The sequence below is a fragment of the Corvus cornix genome, chromosome 3, assembly GCF_000738735.6.
Source record: "Corvus cornix cornix isolate S_Up_H32 chromosome 3, ASM73873v5, whole genome shotgun sequence".
NCBI classification, from domain to species: Eukaryota; Metazoa; Chordata; class Aves; order Passeriformes; family Corvidae; genus Corvus; species Corvus cornix.
Window position 1 is genome coordinate 19025663 of NC_047056.1, and position 16856 is coordinate 19042518.

The following is a 16856-nucleotide window of genomic DNA, read 5'->3' on the forward strand; positions in this document are numbered from 1 at the left end:
TTTGCTTTTTCTAGAAAGAGTTTGAGATTCTGATGGAGCTGCAAAGGTTGCACTCTTCAGTTGACTGAATTTGTTAATCACATTCAGTTAAGAACACTAAGATATAAAACCTTAACTAGCAATTGTTTTCTCCTATGGAATAAATTAGACAAGTTGGTGGGACTTCTCAGTCCTGGACCAGATTTGAAGACAAAATAACTTAAAACTCTAGAATTAATCTTGTTTTGGAGTGCCTTGAGTAATGTGAAAGTTGTGAAGAGATGAGTTTGGGGTCCAATGTGGCAGCTTATAGGTTTGAAAGGAGAATTTGATACAGAAGGTATTATCTACAGTTTTATATCTGATTTTACAGCTAATACAAACTATAATTATGTCTTTTTTCAAGGCAACAGAAAAAGAAAAGAAAGCGGATGTTGGGAAGTTTGTTGAACTTCCTGGTGCAGAGATGGGAAAGGTCATTGTAAGGTTTCCTCCTGAAGCAAGTGGGTAAGAAACATGAATACTTTGAGAAAGTTCTATTTGTGTTTTGTCTTTAAAAAAAAAGTGCTTTGGTGAAGATGTTAATCAGCTTATCAGACAAGGCTGCTAAACCAAATGAGTGTTAAAGCTTTGTCTTCACTAGAGCTGTTGATTCACTTCTCCTCTATACTCCACTGCACTGTTCCTTGGCCTTGGAATAGGGAGGTTGGTTGTGAGGTGATGTGGTGCTGCTCAGCAGTGGGATTAGGAGAAGCAGGAGGATGGCATTTGCATTGATGACGGATGTGTGTGCCCTGCCAGGAGCTATGACGTGGACATGCAGTCCTTATGAAATGGGTCAAGGGACTCAGTGCTTTCCAAGGAAGCTTAGATTTGAGAAAGGAAAGATGTATGGGATAGCCTTCCTGGGGGAAGCTTGACACCAGATGTATAATGGAGGCTCGGGGGCCCAGGCTGTATGGAATACCAAAGCACAAACTCCTTAAAGACCACACAGAGGAGATGTGATGAGCCAGTATAATAAATTCAATTTTCAGCCAGCTTTTAATTTTCTGTTTCTTTTTGGAATTGCCTGATGACCTATAAAATTTCCATGATTGCATTTGTTCATTAAACTGGCTGTTCAGCATCACATGACTTTTGTAGTTGTGTTTCTTACTCTATTAGTCCAGTATAAACTGTTTCTAAAATATTGTAAATTATGTATTGTATACATGTATGTGCATAACATTCTCAACTTACTTTAGTAGTTTTTAGTGTCTTAATCCTGGTGTTTTAAAACACTGTTCTTCAGGGACATGTTATTCTCTTTTTGTAAGAGATTTTCATTTTGTGGATTTGGGGATTTATATTTAGTTTAAAATGTCAATAGCTTTATAGCTTATGTTGAAAAATACACAGCAACCACCAAATTCCACTCTTGTGAATGTGGGAGGTTCAGATTATCTGGTAGCTGCTACTGGGTATCATCAACAGTTGGTTTAAGTTAGTCTGTAAAAGTGGAGATAAATGCAGTCCACTCTTTATATCCATAACGACACTCTAATTTACAGATTTAGATATTATTAGCAGTTAACTACTAAATTTATGAAAGAAGAACCATAATTGTTTCAACCAATATCCTAGGTTGGTTTGTTTGTTACACTTAGGTATTGCTTTCCATTCTTTCTCCTTCCCTCAGAAATAAAGAAGTCTAGCTGAAGTAGTTCTGGTGTATAGATTTTTCTTTTTTTTTCCTTTTTAGATATCTGCATATTGGTCATGCCAAAGCTGCCCTGCTAAATCAGCACTACCAAGTTAACTTTAAAGGAAAACTTATTATGAGATTTGATGACACAAATCCAGAAAAAGAGAAAGAAGACTTTGAAAAGGTATGATAAGAGAGCAGAGAAATCCAATTGCTGTGTAGCTAATTCAAGGGGAACTGACATGGAGATCTGCTATTGCCCACTTTTTTTGCACTAGGTTTTTACAATATTAGTGTTACACTTAAGTTTTATGATTTGAAGGAATTTCTGTCAACTTTACCTTAAAAAGCTTAAAGCCCTTTTATTGGTAGCTGGTTTCTTCCCTTTGTCCAATATTTATTTTACAGTAGGTAGATAGGCAATTCTTGCAATGCAGTGTTGTTTTCATTGCACAAAACTTGTCCTTAACAAGTAATTTGTTTCTGCTTTCATCTCCTTTTCTCGTCCTACTTCCTTCTTGAAGTTAAGTCTGACCTCGTGTGATTATAGGCTGTGAATGAATGAGAAGTGCATGCCTCTCTCTTCTTCCATGCTTATTATTTTGGCTTATCCTTCCTGGACAATGGAGCATTAAAAACACCACATCTGACATGAAGAGGATAAAGTTTTAAGAAAGCTACCTTTCCTGAGTGTTACAGTGTACGATTTCACGCTTTGCAGGTTATTCTCGAAGACGTTGCCATGCTGCACATCAAACCGGATCAATTTACATATACCTCAGATCACTTTGAAACAATAATGAAATATGCTGAGAAGCTTATTCAAGAAGGGAAGGCATATGTGGATGACACTCCTGCAGAACAGATGAAAGCAGAGCGTGAGCAAAGAGTGGAATCTAAACACAGAAATAACTGTAAGATATTTTAAGCTTCAGTCTTGCTTTCTTACCTTTTTGATTTGGCATCAAAACTTGATTTTTATTAACAAATATGAGTGAGATTACTGAATTGCATATCTTCAAGGTCCTTACAAGGACTTGGAAGTGTTTAGTGCTTTGTTCTACAAGGCTGGATGGATTAAGTATACATTTAGAGCAGTGCAGTAAACGTGTGTATGTATGAATTCATCACCAGTCATTACCACTTAAAAAATTCAAGATGTAAAATGTGTGAAAATAAATTCCAGTGTCTAAAGAGGGGGGTGACACTGATTTTTGTTACTGCAGTAATAAAACTTGGTTCTGTATCATCTTCATAATACCTTAGAAAATGGTTTATTTTTGTTGTTCTTAGGTGTTAATAAGAATCTACAAATGTGGGAAGAAATGAAAAAGGGAACAGAATATGGACAAACTTGCTGTCTACGAGCAAAAATAGATATGAGTAGTAATAATGGATGTATGAGGGATCCAACTCTTTATCGTTGTAAAAACCAGCCTCACCCTCGGACTGGAAGTACTTACAAGTATGTCCACTTTCGTCTTGTGTGGCCTGTAACTTTTGCTCTTTTGAGGGCATTTACCATTCCTTAGTAAACTTCTTTTGATACTTGGAACCTGCTGGCATTTTTCAACCAGAATATGTGATGAGTCTCCTGACTTTCTGAAACTTGGGCAAGTGACTTTTAAAACCTGTGAGTTGGCCATCATGGTGAGCAGTGAATATTATTTCAGTTTTGGTCCTTACATGTGTTTGAAAAAAACACTAGCAGTGTAGGGTTGTTTTTTTAGGCTTGAATATTAAGGCTGTGGTCAGTTAATTTCTTGAAGGCTTCCTTTGTCTTAAAAATGTTTTGCCCCCTGGATCTTTTTGTGGACAATTTGTTGTGTATGTGTTATTTTAGTCTTGATCTGAAAGTTTTCAGGATCATAGGTTATAAATATTCATAATATATGAATATAAATTGTGCTGAGTTTAAATGTTTATGTGGGAGGAAAGTTTTGTTCTGCCCTGCTAATTAAAGATCTTTTTGTCAGGGTTTATCCCACGTACGACTTCGCCTGCCCCATTGTTGATAGTATTGAAGGTGTCACACATGCACTGAGAACAACTGAATACCATGACAGAGATGAACAATTCTACTGGATTATTGAGGCTCTGGGCATAAGGAAACCATATATATGGGAGTATAGCAGGCTGAACCTCAACAACACTGTGCTCTCCAAGAGAAAGCTCACATGGTTTGTCAACGAAGGCCTTGTGGATGGATGGTATGTTCCATGGCTGTAGCTCAGCAGTGTTTCCTAAGATCCTCATGGCTGGCACATTCATTTTCACTTTGGGACAGTATAAATGAATATTTAAACAATATTTAAGAATATAGATTAATTACAGTGGCTTCTGCACGTATAACATGTCTGTTTCCTACTCTACAGTGGCTATGTACATACATATTAATGTCTGTAATAAACATGAGGCAGTTATTTTTGGACTCTGGCTTTTGCTGTGGGTGCCACTTACACATTGTCCACTCTTGAGTCATTGGATGTTGTCATTGGAGTCATTCCTAAGCAATGCCAGAAGAGGGCCTGGATTGAAGTACTTCTGTTCATCTAGTCAAATCCACCAACTTCTCTCCCACCTGCCCTCCCCCTCCTTCCTGCTGTTAATTTTTTCAGATTAGTTCAATTTCTACAAACAGTGATTGGTGGACTAGTTGCCTAGTTGTCAGTTGAGTTGGAAGCTTAGATTCCTACTTCATGCATGGAGCCACTTTGCTAGAGCCAAATTTATCCTTTCCTCCCCCTGCCCTTTTTTCTTTCCCATGAGGTGTAGCTGGTCTTATGAAGACCTTTCCTTCCCTAAGCCTCCCTGTTAGGTCTTCAGCAAGGTTTGATTCACATTCCCACCAACTCAAATGTTACATTGCAGATTAGGCCTTTTTGTTTTTTCCATCAGAGAAAAAAAATCATAGAATTCTATCATTTATTTCATCAAGAGAGAGCATTGTCACGGTCACTCACCTGTTTCTGGTTTCTCTTGAATGAGAAAGAATCAAGCTTTGTTGTTTCAAGTAACAGTTTTCAGGTGCCATTGGAAAGGAAATATTGGATAAGGAAATAACTTTTCCTTGCTCATTTTTGACAGACCTAAGATTGCACAGATACAGGAAAATGGCCACTTCACTGAGAGGTGGCTTCCCTTCCTGAGGTGAGGGGGAAGACCTCCGTATGTTTTGTATGGATAAGAGCTCAGTCTTTTCAGTTAGGTGTTCCCACCTAGCTGTGAGTTCACTTAAGTAAAATACACTGAATCTGTGCCTTTCATGTGTGGCAGTATTAATAAAGTTTTGATCAGTGTAGAATTTAGAGAATTTGGGATGTGACACTGATGAAATACCTTTTTCCACTAGGGATGACCCAAGATTTCCCACTGTGCGGGGTGTCCTGAGAAGAGGCATGACAGTTGAAGGGCTCAAACAGTTTATTGCTGCTCAGGTGGGTGTTCTCTTCTGATTCTTTGAATCTCCCTTGATAAGGTCAAGTTCTTGTGAAGCTTCAGTTAGTGTCCTTGTCACTGGGAAGTTTCTTTTGAAGTTTTACTACTTTGACATGTATTGCTTCAACAATGTTAGCACCTGTGAGTAGCTCTTCGCAAAATGAGCTTGCAGGGTTCTTACTTGAGAAGGGTTTATTTTGCAAGTTCAAAAATTGTTTTTGATGAAAGCAAACCATAGAGGTTTTCAGTTTAAAGAACTTTGTTTTAAATTAGTCTAAGAGCTAGAATATTTATATTAATGTAGTGTTGGTTTGGGTTTGTTTTTTTTTTTTCCAGGGCTCCTCTCGATCTGTCGTGAATATGGAGTGGGATAAAATTTGGTCCTTTAACAAAAAGGTATGTGTTTACTTGGATTTGATGCTACTCCTGATATCCTCTTTCTAGGATATGTAGAGAATCCAGCATTCATTGGAGTGCTTATCACAACAAGTAGCAGTTGCAGTATGCTGCATCATTTGGCACACTCAGGAAAATGGAATGTCCCCCCCTTCTAACCTGAAGAAGCTCCAATCCTATTGATTCTCCTATACCAGTACTTCTTGTCTTACTTAGTAGTATGGGAAAAGATAATGGTATTTGCTGTAAATCTGATCTGAAAACTGCATTTCATTTTTCTGCTTTCAAGCTGCGAGCTATCTGTAAGAAGGTATTACTTAATGCTTTTTACCTTAGCATATAGCTTACAGTGCTGTAAGCATACATAGCATAAGCTATCATTTTGCAGCTTCATAGCACAGTCACACTTGCTTGTATAACAGGAGCTCTACAAACCCACTGAAAATGCATTATTCCTAGTTTTCAAAGGCTGCCCACCTCTGGTTTGGCTGATTTGTCAACATAAACACAAATCTGCTCCGATTTGGTTCACGTTGGCCACGATCCTTTCTGTGGCAAAAGGATGAACGTGCTGCGTACTCTGCCTGTGGAGATCAAGCCAGCACTGCTGGAGTTTCTGACTGAATGGCAAATCAGGAATATTGCATCTTGACATGATGAGTCGCTTTTTGGCAGCAGATGCTTGGACACTATAATAAGGCGATTTGTTTTCATGAGGATTGCATATTTTGTGTGATTGTGGAAACACCTGTTATTTTGCATTGGGATTCCTGCTTGGTTTTGCTTAGATAGTACCCAGATCTGTTCATTTAAATAGTTTTTGCTTGTCTGGCATGTGTCTTGTATTTCTTCTTTTTTTTGCATTTGATTTGCTACATACACATAGGTTTATGAATTGGTTCTTTCTGTTGCTGCATATATTTATGACTAACAACTGGTTTGAGGGGAAAAATCTAAAATGGACTGTCAAGGCTCATTTTTTTTAAACTGACTTTTAAACTGAGTTTCTTAGACCTCTGACTCAGCTCCTTGTACAGCACCTTATTTATTAGCCAGTTTTATTTACATGTGTCTGTGCAGATTGTAAACTATCTGCAATATGAGCAAAACATTTGGCTGCTCACAGGTAGTTCTGAGCTCATCAGTGTGAGAACTCATATTTTATAGGTGATCCTGTAATTTTTAGCACCTGTCACCTGAGGAGGGATTGTGACATTTAATGAATAAAAAAAAAAGAACCTCGTAATAACACTATAAAATCTAGTCATGTAATTATCAAAATTAAGATACTAAATTATATGATACCCTTACATTTTGAGATACATACACAAGTCCTTTTTCAAAGTGTATGTCAAACATTTAGGAGTCTGACTTGAGTGACTACTAACTTTAAAAAGTGTGTCTTCTTAAAAGTGTATCATCATATCACTTTATCAGCTAATGTCAAGTAATTAGAAGCTAAATACTTTTCTCCAAAATATAGAAAAATATGTAACTGTGTAGCTTTTCACTTGAGCAGGAATAAACCAAGGAGAGGAAAAACCACTTTATATTAATAAAAGCAGGTGTTTTCCTATGTGTTAGTTTCCAGTTAAAATGGTAGATCTCTGATATTCCTTTTGCCCTTAGATGACTGCTTTACTTGAATTATGTATTTAAGTGCCTTTGAACAATTTGACAAACCAGTATTTCAGGTATGAAAAACTCCGTGAAAAACTACAGCAGCTACGTTTGATAAGGGGCAATAAAAATACAGGAAGACATCCTAGTGGTACTTTTTTCTTGTCAAACTCATGTTGTAGAATATTAATGAAGTCAATATTATGGTGTTGCCTTATTATAGTATCTAATGTGTCTGTAGTAAAATTGCAGACTTAATTGGTGCCTCCTCTACAGCCAGTTCTGTCACTGATTCTGCTGGAGTACTGGCCTGGAGAATGAGTATGGGATCAGGTCTTGTGCTGCTGGAAAAAGAACAAACTCCACTTATAAATAAATGCTTTAAATTTAGTTAAGAGAAAGTGGTTCAGATGTAATAGCCTATGTGCACAGTAACACTATATCAGAGTACATTTTTGTGTCTTCCCTGTGAGGCATTGGGTCATAATTTTGGTTACTTCTGGTGTCAGTAGTACCCAATCCAGCTTTTATTCAGAGTATTTTAGTAAAGATTGGAAATTGTAAAGTTTTACCACTTGTAGTTTTCTCACTATTCTGTAGCTTTGGGTGAAAGTGATGTTAAAGCAAACTTTGAAAAAATGCAGTAACATAAAGAATACCAGTTAATATTCCTTTTTTTTCGTGGCTATTTTTTTGTACAGCATCTTATTTCTTTGTCAGTGGCATCTATTCATGATCCACCTCATTTGTTTTCTGTAGGTTATAGACCCAGTAGCACCTCGGTACACTGCTTTACTGAAAGATGCAGTGGTCCCAGTAAATATTCCTGAAGCTCAAGAGGAGATGAAAGAAGTGGCTAAACATCCAAAGGTTCTTGCTTTACTCTCTTAATATTCTTGTAGTGCAGCTCAGTAAGGTTGGAAAGTACCTTGGCTTGAAACAGTCAGGAAGGAGAGTCCTGCTTTTAACTTGCTCAGATAGCATGAGATCTATCCAAGGGGTACTTTTTTTTGCCTCAGAATTGTCAAAAACTGTGCAACTACTAAACATGTCTGTTCTTTTAAGAGGGATCTGTTTCTGTAAGTATATAGAGTGCATATAAAAGGTGCCCTGGAAGGCCTCTCTGGAGTTTTCAGAAGAGGTGAGGCATTACAAGCCTGAAGTGCTGCTCAGGCTGGTTTTTTTATTGTTTGATGCTAATGTTCACAGAGAAGTTAAATATTAAATTTTATGCAAGCTTTATGGGTATAATACAGTCGACACTCTTTATCCATTAACAGTGAGGTGATTTTTAAATGGTTTACAAAATTAGACTTAAGTGGAAAAGTAATATATTAACTTGTTGATTCTGTCAATCTCTGGATTTTTTAATATGACTTTTAAATTTGTATAGCAAATAGTTCTTATCAAAAGCTAAGAACTTGCCAATTTGATACATTTAGTATCTAGTAAACAGAGTAATATCCCTTAAAAGGGGAGTGTGTTACTGATACAACTCTCTGGGTGCTACAATTAACAAAGATCCTTTCCTTTGAGTCTGATGTCTAAAACTGTGCTTAAACTTCGCTGCAAGCATCCCTTAGTTATACCTGTATACACTTGCACTGAGAAATAAGTGAATATTGTTGAGGCTTTGCTTCATTTCTCTGTTTTGGTTTTGTTGCTCTGGGTGTTCCTGTAGCTGTTTCTTGTAACTGAGAGGTGGACATTGGGTTTCCCCTCTTCCCCATGGCTGCTAACAAGGAAGCAGGTTTTGAGCAGATGCAAGTGAGAGTTGTGACTCTTCAAGGCTCAAAAATTCTGAAGTTTGGTCAGATACAAGCCAGCATGTTAAAACATTGATAGTACCAATAAATGCTGCCTCCAATATAGAATGAAATAAATACTGACCAGAAGAAACAAATTGCCTACTCCTGACCAGCTGAAAAGGTCTGAACTGACAGCTGTCAGCCTTTTTAAAAAATAAAAGTTTATCTCAGTTGTTGAGATACTTTAAAGCTGAGTATTTTTTAAGTGATGTAGTGCTGGTTTCTGTATTTACAAATCTATGCAGCTAGAAGAAGCTCTGTATATATTCCCATATTAACTGCATGAAAAAGCAAAAATGAGATTATGAAATTAGTTTTGGAGGGAATTTGCCTAGCAAAATGGAAACTTGAGTAGAACTTTGGGTTTACCTGAGAGATCTTAAAGATGTAAGGACCTTAAGGAAACGGGATGTGCTACCAGTGGATTTTTGGAGTGTACTGTCAGGGGAACACATGCAATACCTGTGAACAAGAAAGTAGAGGGAGTTGTGGAAGAATATTGTAGTTTTGCATTACTGTTATTGTCCATCTTCTGTCTTCATCAGTTGTCTCTGAAATGTAAACCATTATTCACAGAATGCTGACGTTGGGTTGAAGCCTGTGTGGTACAGCTCCAGAGTCCTGATCGAGGGCGCAGATGCAGAGACCCTGGCGGAGGGAGAGGTGGTTACATTCATAAATTGGGGCAATATCATCATCACCAAATTAAACAGGTAACCTGTTTGCTGGCAGATGAAATTAAATTTTCTTTTCAGCTTTTTGTCCATTTTTCTTTTAATAAGAAGCTTATAACAGTAAAGTATTAGTGGTTGGCCATGTATGTCCATCCTGTGATTCTATATATATAAATCTACTTTGAAATATGCCACAAAACTGCATTTCAACATCGAGTGTATTTTACTGTAGATTCAGGTTTGAAATCATTAGTCAGTCCTAATACTGCATGTCTTACTCATCTAGTGCTCTCCATGATTCTATGGTAATATTGCCACTGTGAAACAGCTTTTTCAGACAGAAAAAAATCACCTGGAATTTTAACAACTTTCAGCCCATAACAAATACTGCTTTTGCATACTGAGAAGCTAAACCTGTCACAGTTTCAGTTGCACAACTGTTGAGGTGGGGAAGAAGAACATTAATGTCATCATAGTATCTGAAATGGTTGTGTTGAGACAGTGGCAGAATGGGGTGAGCTCATAGAGAACATAAATATGTAAAGATTCTTTTCCCATGCTTTTTACTCTACACTGATATTTAAGAAAACAAAATTAAAGGAGGACTTCAACAGGAGTGAATGCACTCTTTCATTTTCTATGATTCACACTTCAAAAATGAACTCTGAACACTTTTTTTTGTAGTATTGAATCAGAACTGATCATTTAGGCTATACTCTTGAAATTTCTGTTTTCCTGTAGAAATTCAAGTGGAAAAATTGTGTCCATCAATGCCAAGTTGAACTTAGATAATAAGGACTTCAAAAAAACTACCAAGATCACTTGGTTGGCAGAAACTCCACGTGCACCCCTCATCCCAACTGTCTGTGTTAGTTATGAGCATCTGATCACTAAGCCAGTTCTAGGTAAAGATGAAGACTTCAAGCAATATATCAACCGAAACAGCAAGGTGAGTTATCTTTTTGTCCCCTTTAATTCCATGAAACTTTTGTATGATTGTTTGTTTGTTTGTCTGTTTTAACATTCACTGTTTCTAGTTACTCTTTTTAAAATTTTATTGGTTTTATGTCAAACAAGTAAATCATGCTGGTGGGTCTGGTTTCCATGTTTCCATGTAACCTGCCATAATTTCAAAATTAAAATATGACTCTTGTTTATTCTTAAGTGTTACCTGGCTTTTACACATCTGAGATTAATAGTTTGAGTTTTTGTCTTGATACATTCTTAATGATATGGCATCTTCTTGCTAGTACTTGTTCTGCTGCTGGAATTAAATAACATTTTGACACTTTGAAAAGGAGAAAATCACCACTATCTTTCTACAGCTCTACTGTATTTCTTACGACTCCTTTGCTCTGTTAGACATGGACTGATTTCTTTTAACACTTACAGCAAGAAGAACTGATGCTGGGTGATCCGTGCCTTAAGGAGTTAAAAAAAGGAGACATCATACAACTTCAGAGGAGAGGATTCTTCATTTGTGATCAGCCCTATGAGCCAGTGAGGTAAGCTACCTGAGAATGGCCTAAACAGACTTCACAGAATTTGCTTTAGCTTGCAGTGTTTTAGTGTTTTCACACTCACACGTTGGCAAGAGTAATGTCTCCTGCAAATATTTTTGCCTTTACCATGATCTTTCAGTGGAATATTTCTGTGGACTGGCATGGCTTTTATTCTGTGTGTTCCTGCCTCTTCTAACTGTCTTAAGCTAAGTACGTGGCACTTCTGGTGCACCCGAGCTAACCTGGACTTGGTAAAGAGGTCATGGTTTTGTTGTGACTTGAAGTATAGAAATTAAGGAGCAGTGCTATGGAATAAAGCAGGCGGTTTTCCAATTAGAGTGTACACGTACTACTTAATTGTAACACTTCTTCAACAAGCTATCTAAACACCTACATGCAATTATAGCATAAACGTACTCATAAATATTATTAAAAAAAGGAGAACTTGTATGTAAGAGGAATCAGTGCAGATCCCCAATTATGTAAATTTGGGCAACTACAGCTTTGTACAAAGATAAATCTGCAGTTGTGCAAGAGCATCTTTTAGAAAGTAGCTCACTTGTTTCAATAAATGTTTGACATTTATTTTGTATTTCCTTTACTGTTGTGTTTTCTATAAATCTTTTTATAGTCCTTACAGCTGTAAAGATGCCCCATGCATTTTGATTTACATCCCTGATGGACACACTAAGGAAATGCCAACATCTGGGTCAAAAGAGAAGACCAAAGCTGAAACTGCAAAGAAAGAGGTAAACTGGTGATTTAGAAAAGTACCAAAAGATGTCTTACTATGTATCTATTGTTGTACAAGATTATCATGCTGAATACTTGTGGGTTTTTTGGTTGTTTGTTTTTTTTAAGGCTAGTTCAGCTGTAAAAGGAAAATCTGCTCCACTTGTTGGACATGCCTCTCCTCCAGCCTGTACTATGTCTGAAGGTCACCTGATCATCTACAACAAGGTGGCTGCACAGGGTGATGTAGTTCGTGACTTGAAGGCTAAGAAAGCAGCAAAGGAAGATATTGATAAAGCTGTGAAACAACTGCTGGCCTTGAAAGCAGAATACAAAGAGAAGACAGGCCAGGAGTATAAGCCTGGAAATCCTCCAATATCTGGAACTGCACAGTCATCAAAGCTTGAGACCTCTGGTACCCTGGACAGTAAAGCTCTGTATGATAAAGTAGCAGAACAAGGAGAAGTGGTCCGAAAACTGAAAGCTGAGAAAGCATCTAAGGTGATGATTAAACTAATCTTTTGGTTTTGTCTGGGTTTGCATAGCCCATTGTTCTGTGTCTGTGGAGGTGAATGGGTGCTTATGGATCCAGGTTTCCATAGTGGTCATCATTTGGACTGGGCTCTGTTCTGTCAAAACTTGTGTTTTCCAGTACTTACTTCTTCAGTTAGATTTGTATGACCAGGTTTGTGTTAGTATTCATAAGGATGCAAGTGAATTCCCATATTTCTTAGACTGCTGCTCTGAAATATGGACAGGATTCACCCCACATCATGAGCTGATTAGGTATCCAGCTTGGGTCCTTGGAATTAAAATGCCCTGCAGCATTTCTGCATTTGTTTAACTCAATATGGTCAAATTATGTGACTTTAAAGGTTTGGATTGTTTCTGGTTAGACCTTAAAACAAAGCCCCAAACCAGAAAGGAAAGATCCAAATACTACAGATGTTCTTGAGACATCTACCTCTCTGTAACTGTACCTGGCAAACGTAGCTACTATTAGCTGTGTTATTTCCTTTCTTTCTAATGCAGAACAAGAAAAGATGGAAATAACATTTGTTTGCCTGGTGGTTGAATAATGTTAGTAGTAGTAGTGTCTTGGTGGGACCATAAAATCTAAATAAATTGGAAGATCTAAGTTAATTTATTGCTATAATTTTACTTAGGACAGTTAGGGTTGTATATCCCATAAGAGGAGTTACTTCGTTAAAATAGGAAAATAGTAGAGAAAACTTCTCTGAACAGCTCTACTAAGTACTTGAGGAAATGGAATAGGTGCACATAGACTGCAGATCTTTTTATGGTAGTATTTATGGTACACTGGAGAGTCTTATGTCTCTGTATCTTTGTTCCTCCCTCTTTCTGCCCTTTCCTTTCTTCTTTCAGGATGAGATAGGTGCTGCTGTGGAAGTCCTTTTATCCCTAAAGGCAGAATACAAGAGACAGACAGGCCAGGAGTACAAGCCTGGAAGCCCACCTGTGGTCTTTGTCCCTCCTCAGTGTTCTCCTGTTCCCACTCTTCCGTCCCCATGTCCAGTAGACAGCAAGGCTCTGTACAGCAAAGTAGCTCAACAAGGAGAAGTGGTCCGCAAGCTTAAATCGGAGAAAGCTTCAAAGGTGTTCTACCTGTGGATACTTCTGAGCGGAACAGTGTCTTCAGTTTAGACTAAAACCCAACGGCAGGTTTTGTGAAATTTGAGGAGCAAAATATAAGCAAGTTCCATGAAGTGCTTTCCCAAATTATCTTGAGCTGATGATATGGCTGACTGCATGAGTTTTGTGTTAGTGCATGGAAAATAAGTTCTTTTTTTAGTGATACAAGATAAGTGAAGCAGAGTACAGGCATTAACTTGAAAGAAGGCTGTAACTTGGAGCCAGAAGGGCGATAATAAATTTGGGAGTTATTTGATGATGACCAAAGAACCATTCTTTATTCAGAGTCTGTGTATTTGCTGCTATTCTCCAGTGTGCAACTCATGGACTGCTATAACTGGAGGGGACTACGCCACCTAAATGGGAGGCTTTCATGGCACAGGAATCAGCCCTTACATATCTAGCCTGATTTGGTCCTTTGGTGTACAACTTGTAGGTATTCTGGCTAAAAAGTTTTACCACAGAACTTAATAATGGGAACTTATACTAGCAGGATAGCTCTAGAAGTTTTATTACAACAGCTGTGTTAGTGCCATTCTAGTAAAGTTTGTGTTATCTCAGCTATTGTGTTACACCTCTGTTATTTCTACCCTTATCTGCAACTGCTGTTCTTTCTCTCTTGCTTCAGGAACAAATAGATGAGGCTGTGAAAATTCTTTTAAGCCTAAAAGCAGAGTATAAACAAAAGACAGGTCAAGAGTACAAGCCTGGAAATCCACCCTCAACCCCTCCTTGTATATCTTCTACTGCACTTCCATCTCCTGTCTGCTGCAGTAACTTGGCAACCTGTAGCTTAGTGGATGGCAAAGCACTTTATGATACTGTAGCTGAGCAAGGGGAGGTGGTACGCAGACTCAAGGCAGAGAAAGCTTCCAAGGTACAATAGGCATTGGAGTGAGCAATTGTAACACTGAAAACATTTTGCCACTGGGGGGAAATCTTTCACCAAGCAGTGATCAAATTCCCCTATGGTCCAGGTCATGCATGCTCTGATAATGCCAAACAAGACTGTTCTGATGCTGAATACTTTCTTGACTCAGATATACAAAGTCAAACTTCACCTCTCATATGTAGACATATAGGTTCGAGCATGGCAGATGTCAACCTTGCAGAAGGTTTTAATGTATTTTACTTTCTCTTGCTGTATTTGGGACAAGTGACTGTTTAAATATCTGGTGTGCTGCAGCAATAGCAAGACTTTTCAAAACTTGACAGATTCAGTGATGGCTGGGGAAAAGAACACGAGACAAACCTGCCGTTTTTTAGGTGCTTCTGGGAGGTTTTTTTCTGCCTGTATTTCTACCTTGCAGAATTGGTTTTGGTGCTGGGCTGTTTTTTGGGGGGCTATTTTGTTGTTTGGTTAGCTTGGTTTCATAGCCTGATAATCAATGCTTCTGGTCAGTTCTCTCTTTAATTCTCACCAGTATATCTTGCTATTTGCCCTCCACACAGGATCAAATAGATGAAGCAGTGAAACTCCTCCTTTCTCTAAAAGCTGACTACAAGGAGAAGACTGGGCAGGAGTACAAGCCAGGACATCCACCAGCAGCTCAGGGGGCTTTGCCTCAGACATCAAACACAGTACCCAGTGGTCCAGACACTCCTGAAGCTAAAGCCCTGTTTAGCAAAGTAGCTCTTCAAGGAGACGAAGTTAGGAGATTAAAAGCAGAAAAAGCAGACAAGGTAATAACATATAAACTGTAGTGCAAAAATGTAATATATGTATTTAAATCTAAAAATCTCTTTGAAATTCAGTGTGATTATGGGAATTAGAAATGTACCTTTAGAATAGGCAGCATTTGAATTCTGAGATGTGGTTGTACTTTTAAAATTATTCCTGTCCTTTAAAATGTTAACACATTAAAGTACCAGCTTTTGCACATTTTTCCCCTAACACTGTGCAAATGTCCATAGTGCCATATAGATCTTTTATCTTGGTTTTTTTGATGGAGTCATATTATTCCTGTGATTTCTCTCTAAATTTTTTTTTTCTTTTTGTCCTTCAAGGAAAAGATAGATGTGGCTGTTAAAGAACTTCTTCAATTGAAGGCCCAGTATAAGTCTGTTGCAGGAATTGACTATAAACCAGTGTCTGCTAGTGATGGAGATGACAAAAAGAAGAAAGAGAAGGAGAACAAGTCTGAAAAGCAGAGTAAGCAACAGAAGCAAAATGATGGCCCTAAAAAAGAACCTTTGCAAGGGCAGAGTGGTAATGAGCGCTCATCGAATGGATCAGGAGAAGGCCAAGGCCCTAAGAAACAAACCAGGTAAAGATGCAATCTTTAATCTTTCTGGATAGAAACATCAACTGTCTACCTCTGTTCAGATTTAGAGTTTGATAGGTGTCTCATTTCACTTGAAAGTGTGGACATTTGAAGAATAACTGTTGATTTTCATGTTCAAGATCAAGCCAAAAGCAGGTTACCAAAGTTTATTTAGTGTCAGTTGTACCTCCACATCCTGTACTGTTACTGTCACTGAGAACTTTCTGTGCTTCATTATTTGCGTCTATAAATGTGGTGCTGTGTCTTGCTGAAAGTTTAGAGGTCTTTTTACAGCATGTATTATGCAGCACTATGTATTTCATGTTTCATATACATAAATCATATATTAGAGACAGAGGTGTGGTTATTTTGTATAGTAATAATGCCAGAAAAAAAAAAAGTATTTCCCACCTTTTAAACTTCTCTGTTTGTAGAGATATAAAACCTTTACTTTCGTCTTCTGTCATTTGAGTCTGGTGAGTTTAGTCTTCTTTAGAATCCTGTAGTTTAATTGGTTATCTTCATTTTGATGGTAGGGTCAGTTTTCTGTCTCAAACAGTGTGACTGACATTCACATGAATGGTGAATTCAAGTTGCATACCTTTCCTGAAATTGTAGGGTAAGAAATGTTTAAAATAAAGAGTAAAACAGCTTACACACAGGTCTGGTTAATCTTAGGTTCTTACTGGTTACTGGTGATTGTTTCTTTTTAATGTGTCATTGTGAGGTTCTTTGATACCCTCATAGTGAGAATTAGTAGGGTTCAAACAGTAGTAAAAAAATGGAGCTGTTCTTATTAAATATTCTTGTTAGGGTGAGGAAATACTATTAACTCCCTTCAGCCAAAACTTGGCCTTTTGATGCAAAACTAAAACATTCTGTTCCACCTTATTATGCCATACCTCCTGCCCTCCCAAAAAAGAGAAAAAAGAAAGGGTTAGGATAAATTTCACTGCTAAATGCTGAACAGCAAAAATCTGTTTCTTTTTTCATACCATAGGCTGGGTCTAGAAGCTAAAAAAGAAGAAAATCTTTCTGAGTGGTTCTCTCAGGTAAGTGCACATCAATTTGAATTAATTATTTCATTCTGTTTAAAGTCAAGG

The 16856-nt window shown here is 37.7% G+C and overlaps 1 protein-coding gene across 6 annotated transcripts in view; it reads left to right on the top strand.

The window, feature by feature from the left end:
* EPRS1 (glutamyl-prolyl-tRNA synthetase 1) overlaps positions 1–16856 on the top strand; it is a 39188-nt gene that overhangs the window by 10657 nt on the left and 11675 nt on the right. The window contains exons 6-24 of one of the 6 annotated variants that reach the window (XM_039568637.1): positions 386–486; positions 1724–1850; positions 2388–2580; positions 2960–3131; positions 3643–3876; positions 5019–5103; positions 5441–5500; positions 5790–5810; positions 7880–7990; positions 9505–9641; positions 10344–10551; positions 10995–11107; positions 11736–11853; positions 11966–12337; positions 13223–13453; positions 14118–14366; positions 14942–15172; positions 15497–15756; positions 16754–16805. In XM_039568637.1, the coding sequence (XP_039424571.1) occupies positions 386–486; positions 1724–1850; positions 2388–2580; positions 2960–3131; positions 3643–3876; positions 5019–5103; positions 5441–5500; positions 5790–5810; positions 7880–7990; positions 9505–9641; positions 10344–10551; positions 10995–11107; positions 11736–11853; positions 11966–12337; positions 13223–13453; positions 14118–14366; positions 14942–15172; positions 15497–15756; positions 16754–16805 (3075 nt within the window). The remainder of the gene's footprint in view (positions 1–385; positions 487–1723; positions 1851–2387; positions 2581–2959; positions 3132–3642; positions 3877–5018; positions 5104–5440; positions 5501–5789; positions 5811–7879; positions 7991–9504; positions 9642–10343; positions 10552–10994; positions 11108–11735; positions 11854–11965; positions 12338–13222; positions 13454–14117; positions 14367–14941; positions 15173–15496; positions 15757–16753; positions 16806–16856) is intronic. The other 5 variants (XM_039568638.1, XM_039568639.1, XM_039568640.1 and 2 more) reach the window with 5 other exon arrangements.